General features: G+C 49.6%; 1 protein-coding gene and 1 non-coding gene across 7 annotated transcripts in view; one reads left to right on the top strand and one right to left on the bottom strand.

Moving 5' to 3' along the window:
• CTBP2 (C-terminal binding protein 2) overlaps nucleotides 1-20,853 on the top strand; it is a 165,106-nt gene that overhangs the window by 97,331 nt on the left and 46,922 nt on the right. For all 6 annotated transcript variants that reach the window (XM_029245601.1, XM_029245604.1, XM_029245602.1 and 3 more), the window contains one exon: nucleotides 15,328-15,487. In XM_029245601.1, coding sequence (XP_029101434.1) covers nucleotides 15,430-15,487 — 58 coding nt within the window. In that variant the 5' untranslated portion in view covers nucleotides 15,328-15,429. The remainder of the gene's footprint in view (nucleotides 1-15,327; nucleotides 15,488-20,853) is intronic.
• On the bottom strand, nucleotides 2,264-2,367 carry LOC114883497. Its single transcript, XR_003790595.1, has one exon. It is a non-coding gene; the product is annotated as a U6 spliceosomal RNA (small nuclear RNA).

The following is a 20,853-nucleotide window of genomic DNA, read 5'->3' as shown; positions in this document are numbered from 1 at the left end:
AGAGCTCGGGGGGGTTGGCCTCTTGTTTAGAGGGGGGCGGGGCTGGTCAGAGGACAATTGAAAGGGCCCTTTTGTTCCTCTGGGCTAAGTTAAGCCATGTGCCTCTCTTTCTAGGAGTGTTGGTCTGGCCAATCAGAGCCACGTCAATCCCACTCACTTCCTGCCGACCTTTCGACACCGACAGATGTTTTTTCTTACAAGTGTCATTAGGCCTCTCTACTTGCTGACCTCATCAAATTGTATTGAGGCCATTTTCATAAGTTTTGTTTCTAAAAATCCATTTAACCCTTGGTGAGTTCCCCTGAGAATAAGAACACTCCGCCCCCTGTTTCAGCCCCTCTCTCTTCTGTCCCCGACCTGCTGCGGGGAGCTGAGCCCACCCTGGATCCCACAGAGCCTGGCGGATCCACAGAGGGCAGCAATGGCTTCCACCAAAGGGTGTAATGGAGACTCACCAACCAAAAATGCAGTGAAGGACCCAAAACGTCCCTGTGAGGGAGGCTTCCAGAGTCTTCAGGCTTTGCATCAGGGTCTGTGCCATGATCACAGCTCATCAAACTTCAGGGGCCACAATGTGACTGGGAGGCAGGTCCCCAGTAGGTACACCTCACCTGTGTGACCTGGACAAGCCATTCCCTGTGGCGGGGTTGGCAGGGATCAAGCTGGGGGACCCAGGCCCATGGAGGTTTCTGTAGCTGACACCCCTCGTCCAAGATAGCAGACCACCATCTGACCGGAGGCTGGATCTGTTCTGGAGGCAGGAAGGCGGTGTCGGTATTTTGGCCTTTAAACAAAACTGACATAGAGAGTAGAGCCGGGAGAGAAGGAGTTTTGAGGCCATGGTCCCTGACTTCTTGCAGCCCTGGGTTGTGACTTTGTCTGAAAGGGTTTGGGCTTCCTCTGGGCTCACTCTTGTGAAAGTGCCCCGGGGTGAGGGTTGCACCTTTATCCTGTGAGCACCTGGGAGGTTGGGGACTTGCTGGAAGCCTCGCCCAGAGCAGGTGTGGTCACCGAGATGAGTAATTGTGCGGGGCGTGTTCTCCAAGGTATAGATGCCTTAGTTGTTGAACTCAGTGCAGCAGACCGTGTTTTCGGGCTGTTGGTGTGCATGTTGCGTGAGCACTTGGAGCCGTACCTGCCACGCATCAGGCGCTCTGCGAGTGTAGCTGCTGTTAAACTAACACGTGGCAGTGAAAATGATACAGTGGGAGGCCCCCCCGCGTGGTCCCAGCCCCACTTCTCCGAGGAGCCCTGCTGAGGGCTGGGTCCCTTTCCCTCTGGACTTTGGCGAGTTTACCGACCAGCTTTCCTTTCTCTGTTTGGCTCATCTGTGTCTTGGCTTCCTTATGGGGCTGCTTCCTCTTTCAGGTCTGGGGGCTCCCCCGGGAAGGGTCAGGGCGTGTTAGATGTGCTTCAGGACTGGGGGTGTGGCTAAACACGACGCAGGCCTGCTTTCTACCTGGCTGGCGTGCCTGGAGCCGGCTGCTGGGCTTCCGGAATTTTGCACCAATAATGCCTCTATAGAGCAGCTGGGGTGACCTGGGAGTTATAGGGGGTGAGCAGAAATACAAGCTAGGAGTTGAGTCTCGGGCAGTCTATCTGTGAGGGAGGCAGAATGTTCCAGAAATGCCATGGTTCCAAGAAACCACCACGGGCCACACGAGCCTATGTGGACGTGTGTCTGTGCCCGCGTGCGCGCTTGTGTTACACCCCATGCCTTTTCTGCCCCTTGGATTCCGGGCAGGCTTGCTGGTATCTAAGCTCCCCTCTGCCCTTTCACATGGCAGGAAACTCTGAAACTCTTTGCCGACTGCCTTTCATGTTACCTGCCTCCTTTTTCCTCTGATTTGGATAGCTCAACTTAAATAGTAGTTGCAGTTCAAGGACTTTTAAGAACAAGAAAGCAAGAGGGCCTGTTTATCCAGTGCATTCCCATGCAGAGGGTGGCCTTGAAGGCTGCATTCCTTTTTTTTCTTTTTTTTCTCTTTATTATTTGACTTGATCCAGAGAAATAGTTTTATTTTTAAAAATATGGAACACGGGCTTCCCTGGTGGCGCAGTGGTTGAGAGTCTGCCTGCCGATGCAGGGGACGCGGGTTCGTGCCCCGGTCCGGGAGGATCCCACATGCTGCGGAGCTGCTAGGCCCGTGAGCCATGGCCGCTGAGCCTGCGCGTCTGGACCCTGTGCTCCGCAATGGGAGAGGCCACAACAGTGAGAGGCTCGCATACCGGGGAAAAAAAAAAAAAATATATATATATATATATATATATAGAACGCTTCACGAATTTGTGTGTCATCCTCGCACAGGGGCCATGCTAATCTCTGTATCATTCCAATTTTAGTATATGTGCTGCCGAAGTGAACACGAAGGCTACGTTCTTAATGTGGGGCCCTGTCTTGGATAGAGCTTGTTAATGTCCCGTATTTATGGGTGTGCATGAGTTGGAGTGGAGACCCCAAAGTGCCCTAGTTAACTCTGTGCGCACTGAGCGCAGCCCTGGTATTTATTGAAGCATCTGGGGTAAGTGAAGATCACAGCAGACTTTCCGTTCTCCAGTGGGCACGGTTGAGCTGCGGAGAATGGAGTTTGCCCCGGAGTTTGCAGAGCTGGGTGCATCACAGACCTCGTGTGAGCATGGACAGCTGAGGATTTGCAGCATTTAGATGGCTTTTTGTTAGCATTCTCTGTCCTGTAGGTAACAGAAACTTGGCACCATTGCAGTACAAATGTATCACCGTTTTTGTCTTTCCTGTTGAACTGACCATATCGGTGACCACGGTAAATTTATTAGACTGGGTTGTCTATTACTGTGTGACAAACTACCTCAAAACTTAGAGTCTTAGAACAGCAAAACCATACCTCAGAGTTTCCTAGGGTCAGGAACCCAGCACAGCTCAGCTCGGTGCCGTGGCCAGGGTCTCTCATATTGCTGTCAGGTTGTCAGCCTGAGTTGACACCTCCCCTGAGGGCACAACTGGAGGAGGCCACGTAGCTGGTTGTTGGTGGGATTTGGTTCCTCAGTTCTTTGGGTCCATCCACGAAGCAGCCCACAAGATGGCAGCTGGATCCCGGGGTGGGGGGAGATGCCCAAGATGGCAGTGTCGCAGCAATGCCCCCCCCCACCTGCCTGTTGTTATTATCAAGTCTGTTTGTTAGAAACGGAGAGTACACAGGACACAGATACAAGGAGGTGGGGATTGCTGGGGGCCATGTGTGTTGATTCTTTTCCTGGCTTCCATAGCAAGGATGGAATCTGCCCCAAGCAGAGAGGGGGCCAGTCATAGGCCTCTTAGGAACAGTCGTGGCTCTGAAATCCTCCATGGACCCCTGACAACTCATACCCCCTCCCCACTGTTACCTGGGTGCCCCTGTGCCAACAGTGGGGTGCTGTGCAGAACTGACATGTCACCGGGGTTCTGGGTCTGGGTACCCCGCTGCGGGAGCTGGATGGGTCACAGAGGCATGTCCGTGCTGCCTTCGTGGGAGTCCTGTGCAGTATCATGTCCTGTGCTGGGTCCTCGGTTCCTCGTGCTGCTGAGCTGCCTAGGCATGAAGGGCATCCCTGGCCAGCGCCCCTGCCCCACGGACAGAGAATCCTCTCGATTGCATGCTGGGTTGTGTGTGTTCATATAGTCAGAAAGGACTTCTGTTCAGAATTTCCCAGGACCTTAGGAAGCGTGGAGAGGTACAGGCTGCCCCAACACAGTTTTAACAGAGGCCATTAGAGTCACAATGTCCAGCCTGAGTCCAGGATCTCTGACTCTGAAGGAGAAACACATCTTGTCACTGTGGATAGAATTCAGATCCCTAATGGAGCTTCACGCTAGACTGTTATCCCTCAGACCCTGGTGTTCAAGGCACAGCCTAGTCACCTTCTTGCTGGCATCCCGAGGGGCCGTGTGGATTCCTGGGCAGATTCCCGCCTCCTTGGAAGCATGGTCTGCCGGTGCCCGACCAAGGAGAAGGGACAGGGCAGTGTGGGACCACCCTTCTTCCCACCCCTGGTATCAGGATGGAGACATCTACCCTTTGCTAACACAGAGGACACAGTGGCAGTGTGTCCAGAACAATCTTTGGGTTTGGGGAGCAGAACACAGTTTAAAGCAAAGTACGGTTGGGACAGTTTTCTTTGTGTCTCTCCCTTGAAAACACAGGCCTCTCTGTCTCACGGGAGGCCACTCCTCAAGAGTTAGGGGGGTTGGTGTTGGGCCCGTAGCCCCTTCCTTCCCCCCCTGCAGCCAGGCCCAAGTGCCTGGCAGAGCAGCCCCTGGGTACAGCCATGGGCATGTCCGTATTTGTTGCGTTTTGGGGCACGTGGCTGGGTGTGGTTTGAGTTGGCGCTCCGTAATAAAGCCAGGACCCATGACAAATCACACCCCGCAGAGGCCGCCTCTTCTCCACAACCAGGCTTCCCTCCAAGGCGGTCCTGAGCTTCCCTAGGCATCACTGGTGCAAGATCCCAGAGGGGTTTCTGGGAGTGGCCACCCCAATATCAGTAGGCGTGGCGTGGTTTGCTAGGGCTTCATAACAAAGCACCACCAACTGGGTGGTTTAAACCACAGAAATATACTGTCACACAGTTCTGGAGGGCAGAAATCTTGAGACCAAGGTGTCAGGCTTGGTTTCTTTTGAGAGCTGGGAGGGAAGGCTCTATTCCAGGTTTCTCTTCTTGGTTTGTAGATGGCCGTCTTCTCCCTGTGCCTTCATGCAGTCTTCTATCCACATCTCTGTCTAAATTTCCCCTTTTTAGAAGGACCCCCACTCACATTGGATTAGGGCCTTAGTTTAACTTGATTACCTCTATAAAGACTGTCTCAATCAGGTCACTGAGGTACTGGGGCTTAGGACTTCAACATGATGGGCAGTGGAGGGGGGCATAATTCAATCCATAACAAGGCAGTATGGCTGTGGGCAGCTAGTAGAAAATGTGTGTTAGGCCTTCGGGGGTCCGTATACTGACCCTGAGCCCACCGATGAGCAGTTTGGACTCCTAAGGCAGGAAGCGCAGTGCTGCAGGGAGGGGGGCAGTCAGGAGCCTGCCTTTCCCCAGAAGGTCATCTTGTGTCATTTCCATGGGTTGTCTGGTCTGGGGACATGAACATAGTGTCCAGACGTCTGACTCCCTGGAGCCTCCTTCCCCTGTCTGTTCTTGGTCCATATCTCTTCTTGGTCTGGTAGGGCCCCCGTAAGTCAGCTCAGAGCAGATTTTTAAATGCCCATCACCTTGTCAAGAGTTCTTTAATAGGATTTCATGTGAAATGACAGTCAGCTGTCATTGTCTAAACAGGCGACTGTACTCACAAGTGCCCCATCCTCCCTAACCAGCCCGATGTTCGCCCTGTTGTTGAAGAATCCGGTTGTTCATGACAGGAGTCACACCTAGAAAATTCTCACAGGGAGCTTTGCTGCCTCCTCTCCCCTGTTCCAGCAACCCCTCTGCACCAAGTGAGATTTTAGCCATAGCACAGGACATTCGGGGCTGCAATCAATGCAAAAATGGCATCATTTACCCACCAAAGCCTTGGAGGCCAGCCAGGAGTCCACAGTAAAACAGGTGAAATAATTCAAGAGGACTGTTTAACCTCAGGAATACCCTGAAATTAACAAAAACAAAAGGAGCTAGTGAGCGGCTCCCTTCTTTATTTCTCGAATTTGATCAGCAAAGATGAAATCGTGTGACGCACGAGTGTCACCCGCTTCTCCTCCCCAACCCCCAGCCCGGCCTCCAGCCACCCGCTCCCCTCGGTGGCCGGCGTGGATGCGAACAAAGCCTGCCTCCCCCTGGGTTCCGTTATATTCCTCATCCTCCACATTAAGACCGTGTTAAGCGAGATGAATGGCCGCAGGTTGTACTTCGTATTTTTAAATAGCTACATAGAAGATTAAGATTTTCCTTTCTATGACTCAGGTTAAAAAGATAAGGTTTGGGAAGAACCTCTCTTCCATCGAAAGACTTTCTGGAGCTTGGGATGTCTGATTCCCGCCTCACGTTTCCAGAAAACTCCTGTGTGAGAACTGTGGGCTTCTGAATGCCTCCATGGCTACAGCCCAGTGGCTTTCCTTGTACAGAAACATTACGACGGAATTTGGATATTTGTAAAGACCCAGACGCAGAATATCTGTCGTCATGAAACAAAGTTATTACTCTGTTCCCAAGGCCTGAGGTGGCTTTCCTGCGTGTCTGCTTTTGTGCCAGCGGCACCTCCTTGAAATAAAGGATGGCCCCCCCCCACCCCCCGCCTCGTGGAGCACTCCTGTCCCTTGCCATGCCCTGGAGTGATGCCCTGGGACCTGGGAGGGGGTGAGCTGAGCTGCACAAGAGTCGTGCCCGGGTCCTGGGAAGCTCTCTCTTCCCAGCCGGCCTGCGCACCTCAGGCTAGGCTGCAGGTTCGGAGCAGGGTTGCTCAGAAGCCTTTATTGGGTTTGGTTCTTGACTGGTGACTGTGTGACCTGTCCGGTACTGAACTTGGGAGGCTGGGTCCCTACTCCCTCGGGCACATGGTCAGGTTTGGAGTGAGCTCTTCTGCTTGTGTTTGAGATAATCTTTCCGGATACTTGGTTTCTGAAAACAGACAAAGAGTCCCAGCAGTCCGTCCTTCGCATTGATGATAACTTTATCTCTACTGGACAAGTTTGAACCCCCTCTCCTGTCAGCCTGACCTGGGCCTTACCTGCTGGCCTCTCTTAGCCTCACCTAGGCCACCAGGTAGCCCACGTGCCTCACTGGGTTGTCCACCGTGAAGTGGGCTGTACAGAGTACCCTCCCCCCAGGAGGTCAAAGCGAATCCCACTTAATGGGGTTTGGAACAAGATGGGGAGGGGCTTGTGGTGTCAGCCACAAAGCAAGAAGGGCAGAGAGGCTCATCCAGAAGGCTTCCTGGAGAAGGCAGAATCCCACCCCAGGATCTCTGTGTGGGGTCCTTCCAAAGGTATCTCCTGCTGCGTCAGGTCAAGACTAAGCCGTGTGGTCCAGTGGCATCTGTTGCTATGGCACCCTTGGCTTTGAAATGGTAGTGAGAAAGGATGCTGGTCCTGTGGAGGCGTGGGGGTTGGATGGGGTGTGTGTCCCCTACTTCAGCACTGATGGACTGCACCAGCCCCTCCTTTCCTTCTCCAACCTGAACCATTTGGGTGCCCTGCAGGTGTGGAGAAGAGAGCTGATTTTACTGCATCAGTGTGTCGGCTTCTTAGAACTTGGTGATCAGAAAAGACTAGACAGGTCAGCTGTCCCTCTGCGGTGGTCAGCCTGGCAGGTAGAAGCCAGCATCCATAAAGGTTGCGACCTTCAGGTTCAGGGGCCCAGAGACAAGGCCCCACCTCCCAGCCGGTGCCACTGGCCAGAATCAGTTCCTGAATAAGGTTGGAAAAATCTGTTTTTTTCCACCTTCTTCTCCAAATTAATGTCTACTGAAAAGGTTGTGTATCCTGAGGTCATACACATTTCACAACAAACGGATCCCGGGTTGAGGAGAACTGAGCAATCGCCAGTTAAGCAGGTGTGTGTGGTGCCCCGGGAGCTGTGGTTTGTAATGGAAACCCTGACGCCCTTTGCCCAGGCCCACCTCAAGCCTTTCCTCTCTTTATAAGTTACGTCTCTGCCAAGTTGTTTTCATCTTTCATCACTGTGGCTCCTTCCTCGTTGATGTATCTTTACACAGGAAGCATGGATATAATGGAAAATCATCCTTCAGGTGGCCCATGGCCTTTCCTGGATCAGGACCCCAAGCCCATGGCTGAGAGCCTCCCTTCTCCGTGACCCGCCTCTCCAGCGCCTAAACTTCAGCTCTGAAAGGGCAAACCTCAGTTGCCAGCCTAGGAGATAGACAGCAGGAGGGCAGCCGCTGTGTTCTTCTCCCTTGGCTGGTCGTGTTGCTGAAGGCTAAACACCTGTTGCTTTAAGGGAGATTGGAGGTCTCTTCTGTCCCTTTTGCATCCTGAGATTGAGGGGACATGCAGTGTGTCATCCTGAAGCCATCTCAGACCTTTCCTTTTGGGGGTATCTGGTCTCACTTTCTCCAGGTTCTTGAAGAGTCCAAGTTGGGATTGAGATGAGCAAGGCGAGCCTTGGCAAAGCGGCTCAGGTCTCTACAGCCTCGGGAAGGCCGTGCAGGGTGTGCAGTGCCCTCTGCTGGCCAAAGGGCCCCATCGCTGGGCACCAGGCCGCCTCTGGGTGGACCTGCTCCAGGGAAGGGCTTGAACAGAAGGTGGGCCCTCACTGGTGGTTTCCACTGGCTTTGGGAGTGAGTCGAGACTGCAGAGCTCACGCTGTTGAATGTTTCCAGACTGCACAGTGTCAAGAGACACATGGGCTGGGATCTCACAAGGACAGCAAAGCAGTTGTGTCCCCTAAGGAAAGGGGACACTCCGAGTAGCCAGTCTAGGATTTAGGGCCACCCAGTAGCAAGAAATCAAGAGGCAGACGTCTTCAAAAATCTCAGGGGTTTCCCTGGTGGCGCAGTGGTTAAGAATCCACCTGCCAATGCAGGGGACACGGGTTCGAGCCCTGGTCCAGCAAGATCCCACATGCTGCGGAGCAGCTAAGCCCGTGCGCCACAACTACTGAGCCTGCGCTCTAAAGCCTGTGAACCACAACTACTGAGCCCATGTGCTGCAACTACTGAAGCCCGCGTGCCACAACTACTGAAGCCCGCATGCCTAGAGCCTGTGCTCCAAAACAAGAGAAGCCACCGCAATGAGAAGCCTGCGCACCACAAGGAAGAGTAGCTCCCGCTCGCCGCAACTGGAGAAAGCCCACATGCAGCAATGAAGACCCAATGCAGCCAAAAATAAATAAATAAATAAATAAATAAATAAAAATTTTAAAATCTCACATCAAGGTTTTTAAACATTTAAGATCTCATCATTGCTATTTGTTTGATAACCAACTAATTCCTTTAAATACAAGTGCAATTCATATATGTTAGAATAAGCCAAATAATCCAAAGTTGCCTTTAAAATGTTAAATCTTCTTTACTCCCCACCTGGCACCTCCACCTCCATTCCATAGACTGTTTTAAAGTTTAGCACAAGTTTAACATATAACCTCCAGTTAGCTGTCTCCTGGTGGCTCCTCCTGCCTTGGTGGCCCCCAGGTCCAAGCCCCTAGTGGCCACCAGTTATCCAGGCTCTTATTCTGCACTGGACCACAGCAAATGGATGTGGGTGCACAGGCGTTTCACAGCCTGCAGACATCACCTTCAGGTGACCTTTGGGGCACAGAGTGGCCACCCCAAAATCCTCACCACGGCCAGCGCTCCTCTGCAGGCATTTTATGAGACCTTCCCAAACTTTCCGACGTTCTGGATTCTTCCTCTGTATGGTGTTCACTTTTACTTGCTCAGATATAAACTTGTTATAATAATTTCTTGCATGTAATATGTAAAAAAGGATGAGTCATCTGGTCGGGATGGAACTTCCTCTGTCCCCGCAGAAATTGAGGATGCTCATCCCTTCGCCCTGTTCAACCAAACTTAGCTACAGATCAAAAGTACCAAAGGAGGAAAGGGTCAGAAAATTGGGAAAGGAGAAATTCATCCGTGTTTCTGGGCTTCCTCGGTCTCAGCACGATGGAAATAAAGGGGTCACGTAACACCTCTTAATCGGGATGAGAGTTTGCTTATTTGCCTTTTACCTCTTTGTTTCATTTTGTTTTGCTTTTATTTTTAAAGAACGCTCTAGTGTTAGAACGAATATATTTATTTTTAAAGCATATTTGTAAGTCAGGTGCTTTAAAAATGTGTGAAAATCCTTACCACAGAAGCATCTTATTTTCTTCACCAACACTTAATTTTCATCATGACACAAATAAAACAGCCAATTAGGAAAATCATGAATTGTTTCTGCCCAAGCCCTCTGTTCTTGATGAAAGCTTTTAGCAAGCGAAAATATTTAGAATTCTTGAGTTTTGCATTTAACACCAGGAGATGTATTTTCTAAATCTAACCGGGCAGAAGGATTCACTCAGAAATTGTTTGCTGGCCGAGGAGGTCGTCCCAGGAAGCGTGGTTTTCACATAGGCAGCTTCCAACCTCACCCCAGCACTGCGATTCCACCTGCTAAGACTTGCTTTCTGTGTTTCATGGCTGTCACAAGCTCAACATAGATTACAGAGTCTTCATTTTTCATTTCTCTGTCTCCTTCAGATTGGTGGCAGATTTTGACCTGGCCTGAATTGTTGAATTGTATATTTGTGTGTGTGTGTGTGTGTGTGTGTATAATTATTTTTAATCTTCTGTATATTAATCCAGTTGGGTAAGCATGTTCATATGTCCTAGTATAGAAATGTCATTGCTTGGTTTCGGGGTCCATCATAACATGGTGTAAACACTGGCTTGCCCTTTTCAAATTCCATCTGAGTTGTGAAGCCTGCCTGACCTCTGCTGTTGGAAGGGGCGGTGGCCCGGTGCTAATAGCTCTTGAGCTATCTGCACTTTTCACTGGGACATTGGTGTTGCGTCAGCCCCAGGGGATCAGAGGGTGGGGCCCATGGATCAGATGGAGGGCATGTGACCAGGGTGTGACCTTGTCACCCTAGGGTTGGGCTGCTGGGCATTCCCTGGGGAAATATGAGCCGCCTTGCCCAATGGGGGAGGCTCCAGGAACCAGAGTGAAGCTCCAGTGTGTGTTGAAGGGTCTTGCTGGTAACCCCTGGGGTGGGGGAGGGGAGCTGTCCCTGTGCACTTTTTAATGCCACTAGATGCCTGAACCATATGTTTCTCCTCCTCCCCCCCAAAACCTAAATATGCCCCAAAGCTACTGAGCTATAATTAGGGAGCAGTAGTTGTTTTGGGACATTGACAAAATTGACTTCAGTAAATTCATTTCCCATAACAGATCTTCCCCCAAAGCTTCTTTTTCTTCCTTAAAGTGTAGTTTTAATTATTTTGTTATTAACTGGGGTATTATGTCAACCATTTAACCAAAGGCTAAGCCCGTGTTTTTCCCACTGATGCCTCCCCCCTGTAGAACGTTTCTTTTGTTCCATCTGGACTTTAATTGGTCCTTCAGGTATGGTTGACAAAACAAAACCCACATCCACCTGTTCAGAGGATTCTACCCAGCTTGTCATCTGTTGTTCACCTTTGTTTGGCTTCTGAAGATTCTGGAATAAGTTCTTTTCAGGTAGCCTGAAGCCCTGTGGCTTTATTTGGGACGAGATGAAGAATCAAGAGGGTTTTTTGGTCATTGGTGGGCCAGCGTTCTCAAGGCACTATGAAAACGCACTAACCCTGTGGATCCGCTGGATGACATCCCACCTGCAGGGTCCTTGCCTGTGGCAACAAGTGCTTGGTGTTGCCTTAACCTGGATGGTGCCTCCCTGCTGGGTCATTCAGAAGTTGGTAAATGGCCCTGTTGCCACATCAGGAGAGCCTTGTAGGCCGTGGTAGAGGAGACCCAAGGAGTTATGTCATTCCTTTAGGGATCCCAGGCTTGGAAAGTTGGGATACCTCATGCACCAATGCTACTGGGGCTGCAGGAGCTTCTTCTACTTGCCTTGGGTCACGGGGCAACCTCTCAGACTTTAAATCTCCCCCTGACCCCCACTTGCAGGTTTTAACAATGGAACGTATTCTGAAGACTCCCGGGGTTCACTCGGAGAACTTCGGCAATACTTGCTTAACTACAATAATATTAATTTATTATCATATCGTAAAACTTGGTTTCTCTATTGACATAGTGTTTAAGTAGATTTCCTTAAAAGAATTGAAGGCTCTCCTCACGTTTAACTGGTTTCAGGGGAATTTTCATTTTGAAAGACACCATTGAAGACATCATTTACTTTGTGTAAATTCCTTCGTCTGCCTAATCTTTACAAAGACTAGGAACCAGAATAAAGAAACTGAGGGGGTCTTAAAAACTTATCTGAGATGTTAAGAATGTAAATTAGTGATGACTGAGTTTCTGTGCACTGTAGTGCTTTGGTCCTGGCAGGCAGGGCTGCTAACGGTCATTCAGTAAAGATAATCTGCCCAGATTCTAGACGGTGATTGATGAGGGGTAGCCTTTTGTTTTTCACGACCTCACTTTGGATGTTTTGCATTTGTTTGTAAAATGAAGTCTTCCTTTTTGTTCTCCCTTTTCTTAACTCTCATGCTTCTTTTTGAAGCCCACAAGTGGACAAATCTTCCATACCTGTATCTTCTTTCTAGTAATCAAGAATCTCTAAGTAGCTTTCTTATGCAAGCATCTTTCCCCTTCTGAAGTAAGTTGAATTCCCTGACACCAAATCTTTCAGCCCTAGATCACACCCCTCATTTCAAGCTAACAAAACTTTAGGTAGACCTTTCTGTGGTTTGCCCTGTGATTTTAGTATCTCTCTTTTGGGAGAGAAGGTCGTGTTTTTTTCTTGTCAGGTTTGTCAGCGGTACACCCTTCCTACTTGTGAAAAGACCTGAATTGCCTTTTGACCTTTCCTGAATTTCCCCCGAGGTTTACCTCCAGCCTCAGCAGGAGGGATGCTCCTCTGTGACTGGCGCCCGGCATCCAGGGGGCCCTCTCACCGGAGGAAGGCACGAGTGGTGCTTAGAGGCCTGCTGTTGGGCACCAGATGTTCTCCTGCGTGTTCTCACCTGACCCTCACAGCCGCTTTGGAACGTAAAGCAACATCGTCTGCATTGTACAAACATGGAGCCTGCTAATGCACAGTCGTTCTGCAAGCAGGTTCTAGAACTCTCTTGGCACCCACAAATATGGTGTGGAGGTTTACAATTTCAGTCAAAGTGAGACCGTGCAATACATCCTCCTCTGCCTTTTCTTCCCTATGTGGACCTTCATCTATTTGTGGTTGAACATTGACCAGATAGTGTCAATGGATGATCGTAGTGATAACTGCAGTGGCAAAAAGTTCGTGATTTATGAGTGGAGACTGGTGTAGAGTAAAGGCAGAGGTGGGCTTCCGTTGGGGGGCCCCGCCGAGGGCTCCCAGGGCCAGTGTGGATAGCAGGGTGCTGGCATTCTCGGCGTGGACACCAGCCAGGGACGCTGCTCACAGCTCGGCTCTGAGGAGGGCCTGTCCCTGTCCTTAGGAAGAGGGTCATGTTAATTAAGTCCTGGTAAATAGCTCGCTCCTTCAGAGGACCAAGGAGGAAAATGTCACATACATTGACACATTCTTGCTTTCTTTTTAAACAAGAATGTCATACATTCTTGCTTAAAAAGAAATATTGGGAGGGGGGAGGGATCGATTGAGGGGAGGGGTTTGAGACTACGTGAATTAGTCCGTGGTCACTGCTGTGAAGTCCAGACCAGACTCGCCCGGTGGCCTCACGACTCTGGATGCTGTCAGCATGTCCAGTCTGAGACAGGGGTGGGTGCCGCAGCTGGAGGGGACCCCGTGGAAGGGCCAGCCACAGAGAGACCCCACCCCACCCCCCAAAGCCACACAAGTCAGTTGCCTTTTTTTTTTTAAAAAGGACGCAGACAATTTGTGTAAGCTGATGCCTGATCTTTCCTTTGATTGCATAATCGAGATTCTACTTATCAATTTTTCAGGAAGCCATCTAATTATACAAATTAAAATTCAAAGGAAAGCAAAAAGAATGATTATGCCTCCTCACTCGGGGAATTGGAGGAGGAGGGTGTGAAGCCCGTCTTCCCTCGGATGATAATGCTGTCATTTCTCATCTCCAAGGCACTTCACAAATATTAACTAATCAATTCTCTCACCCTGGATGTGGCGGCTAACACGGGGTGTGTCTCCACACCAGAGCCAAGGAGGGGCCGTCCGCTGATCAGAGCCCGGGACCCGAGCAAATCAAATTTGCCAGCCAGCCTCTGAGGGTCTCTCTTGGACAGAAACCCTTGGATCAGAGGTCCTGCTCCTCTGTCTGTCTGTCTCAAGTTGACCAGTAAGAAACCAGCTTCCCCCCTTTGCATGATTACCTTTCATACAGCCCAGCAAAAGTGAAACCAGAATTTTAGAAATCTGCCTGCCCCATCAACCCGGTGCCGCTCTGGCTTGCTTCAGGACGGCTTCATCTCCTCGCCTGTCTAATAGGGTCATTCCAGGTGTGGGGAACGTCCCAGGTTTGGAAAGGGTTTGGTGTCTCTTGGATGTCGCATTAATTATTTCTGTGAGTAGAAATTGTGCTTTTTCTTTTTCCCTAGCTCTTTTTTTAAAAATCACATAATTATTGCCATAAATCTTTTCAGCCTCATTGCTGAGAAATTAGTCTTTAACTTCCGGGAAGTCGCCTACCTTTTCATAGTCAGACCTGCATCCCGACCTTTGAGAAGGTAACTCCCAGCGTTTTGCGTAACTGATGATCATACATAATAATCCTCATTATTAACCCCGGAGCCTCACGTTTGTCTCCTAACCTCCTCCTCATTTGCTGGGTAACTGAGGACGTGTGTGTGTGTGTGTGTGTGTGTGTGTGTGTGTGTGTGTGTGTGTGTTAGTAGTTGTTGTTAGAATAACTGCAGTAATGAGTCAAAAGCTGTGGGACTTTTGGGGGTTACAGGTGATGATTTGTGGCCTCAACTGGTACATTGGCTGAGCAGGAAATGAAGGTCAGGGTCTCCCAAACACGCAGCCCCGACTTTCTCTGCGAATTGGGCTCCCCATTCCTCAGGCGGCGTGGCATGTGGATTTCCCTCTAGAGAGGCCCAAATACCCCAGCCCCAATGGGAGACCCTTCCTCCTCTGCCTGAGACGCCACAGGTGTGGGGCAGCCGATGCCAGCTGTGGCTCCCTCTGGATGCAAGGAAGGCTCCGGAAGGTGGCACTGGTCAAACCTTGGTTAGGTGGTGCGTGCCTTCCTGCCCCGTTCTCAGGCGGTGGGGCAAGGGGCTTGTGTGGTGCTGAGCGGTGGCCAAAGGGCAGTTTTGAAAGGTTTTGTGAACCTCCTGGCAGAAGGCCTTGAGAGAGTAGTGGCAGCTGGGTGTCTGCATCTCGGTCCAGAGGCCCCTGGGATGTGTTCCTAGGTGGTGTGGGTTGATCTGTGACTCCGCTCCTCTGCGGTTCACAGAAGTACAGGACCAACCCCACTGGCTATAGCTTGGTCTCTGGCATTCGAGTACAAAGTATTATGACTCAGGCTGGTCAGTAATTGGTGTTTACAGCCCCGAAGTCAAAAACAAGAGATCCAGATGCTGCCATTTACCACGTTCAGGAACCAAAGACAGTTGTGCGTGTTCGTGTGCTTCCCTCAGAGGCGGGAGACTATCCCATGGACTTGGAGCAAATCCATCTCCAGCATTTGAGGAGGAGAGCAAGCGCCCAAGGGCAGGTCCCCTTGTAGCAAGTGGCAGCCACGCCCGAATGACCTGTCATCCTTGCCCCCAGGGTGTCCAGAGAGTAAGGCTTCTTTTCTCCTTGTTTCAGGGCGCGTAGTGGCGTAATGCCCGCAGACTCCTGCGAGGGCCCCTAAGTTCTTAGAGGACCGCTTTGCCTTTTGAATCAGAGAGGTGCAAAGTTCGATAAAGAATGGCCCTTGTGGATAAGCACAAAGTCAAGCGACAGCGATTGGACAGAATTTGTGAAGGTAAGAGCCAGCGTGATTGGCGGTTTTTCACCAAAGACGCGTAGACCCGCCCTGGAATCCTGCAGCTGGTCTCCTAGCCAGGCTGCGACCCACACCCCACCCCCAGCACCTCCCACCGTCCCACACGCTCTGCCAGTGTCCTTGGTGGTGTCCTTGGCGTGGTCAGTAGGCCTGACCTTCAAGTAGGCTGAGGCCCGCTTCCAGGGCAGGGGTGGGGCTAGGACAGAAGTTGGGGGAAGCAGGCCCTGAGGTCCATTTTGTCCCAAGATTATTTTGCACAAGAAAGACACTGCATATTAGGACCATCTTTTTTTTTTTTTTTTTAAACTTGCCGAAGTTTCTGGACTTTATCTGTTTTGAATTTAAAGATTTACCAGCACAAATTCTGAGATATTCCTCAGGAGCCCAGCATAGCCCCTCATGATCTGTTCACGTCCCTGGTATCTTTGAAAAATGTCTGGAAGTTTTTTATTCATGAAAGGAAAAATAAACAGGATTAAAATCTAGTGGAAACCCGGGGACAAAACTCTGAGATGTGGATTGAGCACCGTCCTCTCCTCGTGAGGGAGTGGTTAGAAATCCAGCGCCAGCGGACCTGGGCTTGGCGTGAAGTGCTCCTAGCCGGCTGGTGTCCGTGCTGTCGGCTGGGTTTGGCTTGGCGTGGTTTCCCGTGACCTCACTGCAGGGTTTCGCTCAGGAGGGGAGCTGCTGGGCGGGGTGGGCTCAGCCACCCGCCCCCGACCCCCGAATATGCTAGCACACCAGTTGGCCAGTTCACTCAGGCCCAGGAAGACATCTCCCAGGAGCCGTCCACATGGAATTGTTCGTAGATGTGGCTCAAGCTAGCGGTGTGGAGGCATTAAAGGCGTGTTCTACTGTGTGGCTGTCTGCCCTGCCACAGCTCCGACCTAAAAGAGTTTAGGAGCACTGACTGTCCCTCCACATGCCTGGGATTCTGCTGCAGTGTAAAGGGTTTGGGATTCAAGGATTTTTTTTTTTTTTTTTAAATATTAAAAAGATTTTCAAACCTACAGAAAGACTGATAGAATAGTACAACGGACACTGGTATTCCCATCAGCTGTATTTACCAGTTGATAACATTTGTTATCGCTCGCTTTCTTCTTATAGAGATACGTGTGTATGAATGGATGGAGGATGGATGGATGGACTTTCCCAGAACCATCTGAGAGAAATGTGTAGTGCAGCAGTTTATCCCTAAGTACCTATGGCATGTATTAGAGGCTCCTTTCCTGCATAAACACACCACCATCATCACCCCCAGGAAACTGGACCTCATTACAGCATTATCTAACATAGATGGCACATGCACATCTCCCCCACACGTCTGTTTCAGCTGGTTTGTTTGCCTGTGTGCAGAAACCTATCGAGGGACATAGGTGGCATTTAGTCGTCATGTCTCTTTGGTCTCCTTAGTCTAAAATAATTCCCTGGTCCTTTTGACTTTCAGAAGCATTGACATCATTGAAGAGCCCAAGCCAATAGGTTTGTACAATGTCCCACAATCTGGGTTCCCCTGATTGTTTGGGGGTTTTTAAATTGTACTTCTGCCCTCCTCTGGAAAGGTGCTTCATTTTTGGTACTGAGTCCCCAGTCCAGAAAGCCCTAGTGGATCAACTTTCCAAGGTTAGTATCAGGAATGTCTATGGGGCCGATTCCACCCCCCACCCCCAACCCCAACCCCAGTATTTATCTAGAGGTAGCACATCTGAGACAAGAATGGGATTGAAGCACGAGGGGCCTTTCCTCTCCTTGTCCAGGGTGGTCGGTGACAGCAAAACCATTGGCGGTTCTTTCGCACCCTCTCTCCCAGGCATGGTTCACCAGTCCCCAGCGTATTTTTTATAACAAATTCCAGCATCTCCTTTATCCATGAACGGTGTTCCTGAGACAGTTGCAGTGGTTTGTTTTATCTTTAATTTCTCAATAGCCACTATCAAGATACATGCATGACATAAAGTTACTCAAGTGTAATTTACAATCCAAAGTTACTCAAGTGTAATTTACAATCCATGATCCCAAACAGTCACTTGGTGTCCCATGAAGTATAACAGCTGTTCCAAGATGCTTCATTGGTGCTCCTTGTATTTATAAGCTGGTTTAGTGCCGTTAATGGTCAGGACATCCGTTTCCCAGGTGCTACCAGCGAGGTACAGAGCAGTTGGTGATTTGCGCCCAGGCAGTCTGCTATTCTGTATTTGGGCTTTTGCCCTTGAATCGGCACGTGGATTCCGTTATTTCTTCCTCCTGAAAGCCTCACACACCTCTGTCCCTGGCTTTGGATGCTCAGCAGTCTCTGTTCTGTAAACCTGAACTAACTGTTCTTGAATGTTCTCCTTGGAAGTCCAGCAGGCTCAGCAAACAATTCTCTCCTTCCCGCCGCCCACACCCCAGGGACTTCCTGTATCTCTCTCTCTCTCTCTCTCTCTCTCTCTCTCTCTCTCTCTCTCTCTGTCTCTCTGTCTCTCTGTCTCTCTGTCTCTCCGTCTCTCTGTCTCTCTCTCTCTCTCTGTTTTTGTTTTATGATTAAAGCCATGAAGCTGCCCTGCTCTGCTCCAGGCTTATAGGAGATTTTTCTTCATACTCTTGGGTCTGTGGGAACACATATTCCTTCAAATTCTTCCCTCCCGCCTGCTGCCAACCCCAGTGTAAATCCCTGGCTTTGGGTCCCAAGCCAGACAAGGCTTCTGATGCCCTCAAGGGTCTACCCCCCACCCCCACCCCTTGAATGAACCTTTTTTCTCCAGCTGAGCCAGTCTGGTGGGATCTGAGCATCACTCCTGTGCCAGTACTGCTTCCAGAATCCCTACCTGCCTCCCAAGGCCCAGTCCCTTCCTCCCTGAAACCTTCCACAGCAGCCCTTGGGGTCTCTTCCTTCTGAACTGCAGTCCCCTTGTGACCCGGTCCATCAGTCTTCATGTGCCCAGAATCTGTCTGCACCTTTGCACCTCTAAGGGGATGTTTCTGCTCGAGATTAAGCAAAGTATAGAGGATAGCTTCGCTTCTCGCCACCCAAAGTCTTCGGGACTCCATCCAACTCTGTTAGAATAATGGTCTTTCAAGCTGACTTAAAAGCCAGATTTTTTTCTTAAAGCAATCCTTCTGTTTTGATATTTGTAATTTGTTCTGTGCTCTTTCCTGATGCCTGATATCAAATAGTCCTAGAGTGCTGTTGTGTGAAGGTTTTGTGGAGCAGAGTCTGCTGATAGACTGGTCAGACCAAATTGCAGTCTCTTCTCTTTGTTGTACAATGTAGGTCTTGGTTTTCCCCTGTGTTTAGTTTGCTGGCATAATTGAAATATTGCATTTATGAATTGCACCAGTCAGAGAGTTTTAATATGTAACTGCATCATGGCAGAGCTGGTTTGATTTGCCCCAAGTATTCGTTGGCCGGAGAAGAGGGCTTGCTATCCCTCATCACTGCGAAAGTAACCCAGAAAAGCATTTTCTGGAGCCTAGGTTTGTAGAACTGTAATATACCACAATGGGCTCGCTGATGACTTTTTGTTACAACACCTTATTGTGTGTTATGGTACAATAAATCACTAAACACCATTCTTTCCTGTTGCTTTTGAAAACGTAATTTGGAAAAAAAGTAGATATTTCATCTTCATTTTGCTTGAATGTCTTATATGTGTGGAAAAATGGTCCTGAGGATTATATCAGCTGAGCTGTGATCAGTCCCCTTCATCACATAATTCAGGAGAGGACTTCTTTCCTCTGCAGGAAAAAAAGAAATGATATGAACCTCCTTTTAAATAAACAGTCGAATTGAACATTCCTCACCTTTGGGATGTTCTTATGAGAACAGAGAATAAAAGGCGGTGAGGAAGATGGGCGGGTTGGTTGGATGGATGTGGGAGAAATAGAGGCCAGCCTCTATTGTCTATTAAATTGTCTAATAAACCGGTGTCTATTAAACACGTAGTTATAAATCCTGGGAATCTTTGTCCCCAAGAGGACGAGAAAAGTCAGAAAATGCTGCAGGGATGAGGTGGAAGAAGACTTTTTTCCCAGTGTCACTGTGCTCTTCTTAGTGGGATGAGCTCGCCATTGTGAAAGTACGTCTCAGTGGACCGTTCCCCCAAGAAAGTTCATTCATGGTCCCAGAATATTCAAGAAGCAAAGATGTTGTCTAAGAGCTTCTAGGTCGTCGAGGTGGTGGAAGTGGTGAGGGTGTCCAGGCCAGCTGTGTGCTCCCTGCAGGGAGGACTGGGGTGGGGGGCGGATCTCATTGCCTGGCTCACACCCATCAGAGCCCACAGGGCAGGACTGACTTGTATTTCCCCACGGGAAGAGCATAATCTATAGACTCAGGCCAGGATCATTTTGTCTTTTATTTGTGTGCTTTTTGTTTCACCCGTCTTAAAAAAAAATGCATTATAGAATCACTACTTGTTTTGTTTTTTAAAGCACTCGGAGCACCTTACCACGAAACAGCGTCGAGACCATCTATAGGCAGTCCACAATTATTTCTAATAAATGTCTTTAAATAGCCCCAAAATGTAGATCTTAAAAATGGGATTCATGATGTTGCTATACATTATAATTATATGTTTGGATGAGGCAATTATGTACATTTCCAGTAATTACGTGATTAGTGATAATTACATTAGCTATGTAAATATACAGTAGTCAACCAGACATGACTTAAAACTCTGTAGTATAAATGAATATAATGAAGCTACGTCGTGCTCAGGTAAAGGATCAGAAAAGGCAGGGGGAATGGCCAAGTTGAAACTTCGTAGACATTGTTTGTGAGGGATAAATATCAGGCCCTGGTTTTAAGATAAATTTGGAGAGCGGCCCCTCCCCTGGGGTTCCCGCTGTCACCTAAGGACTGGGCCCATGGAGCACCCACACCCGGCCCTCAGCTTTCTGCAGATGAGAGCCAGGTTCCATGTTGTATTATTTCTCCATTGTTCCTCATCTGTGAAATGCAGATTTAAGCTACTCTTTGCACTTGTTGACTTGCCGATGGGCTCTCACCTCCGTTGGTGGATTTTTTTAAACTCCCCACATTTTTAAAAGCAGCCTGTTAAGGCTGCTGTGTTTCCACTTTGGGGTTTGGGGTGTGGTGACTTTAGTCCATGGCCGGGTGTGGGTGTTTGTCAGTGTCTGGGTTTTGTTTTGCAGCTGTTGCTCTGGCTTTCGCGCCCACCGGGGAGGGTCACGCTCTCCCCCAGGTGGGCGACACCTGTCTCTGTGCCCTTTGGGATCACGCCTCTCGAGTGTGAGCTGCCTACCTCGTCTGCTTTGCTCAGGGTGTGTTTCATTTTGGTCATTTGCAACTTTGAGGAAAGAGGTCTGCTCCAGGCCTAACGAACACCTCACAGGGTTCCAGCACC

Source organism: Monodon monoceros, unplaced genomic scaffold (assembly GCF_005190385.1).
Source record: "Monodon monoceros isolate NGI ecotype Baffin Bay Population unplaced genomic scaffold, NGI_Narwhal_1 Super_Scaffold_4, whole genome shotgun sequence".
In the NCBI taxonomy this organism is placed as follows: domain Eukaryota; kingdom Metazoa; phylum Chordata; class Mammalia; order Artiodactyla; family Monodontidae; genus Monodon; species Monodon monoceros.
This window is presented reverse-complemented; position numbering and strand designations above follow the sequence as displayed.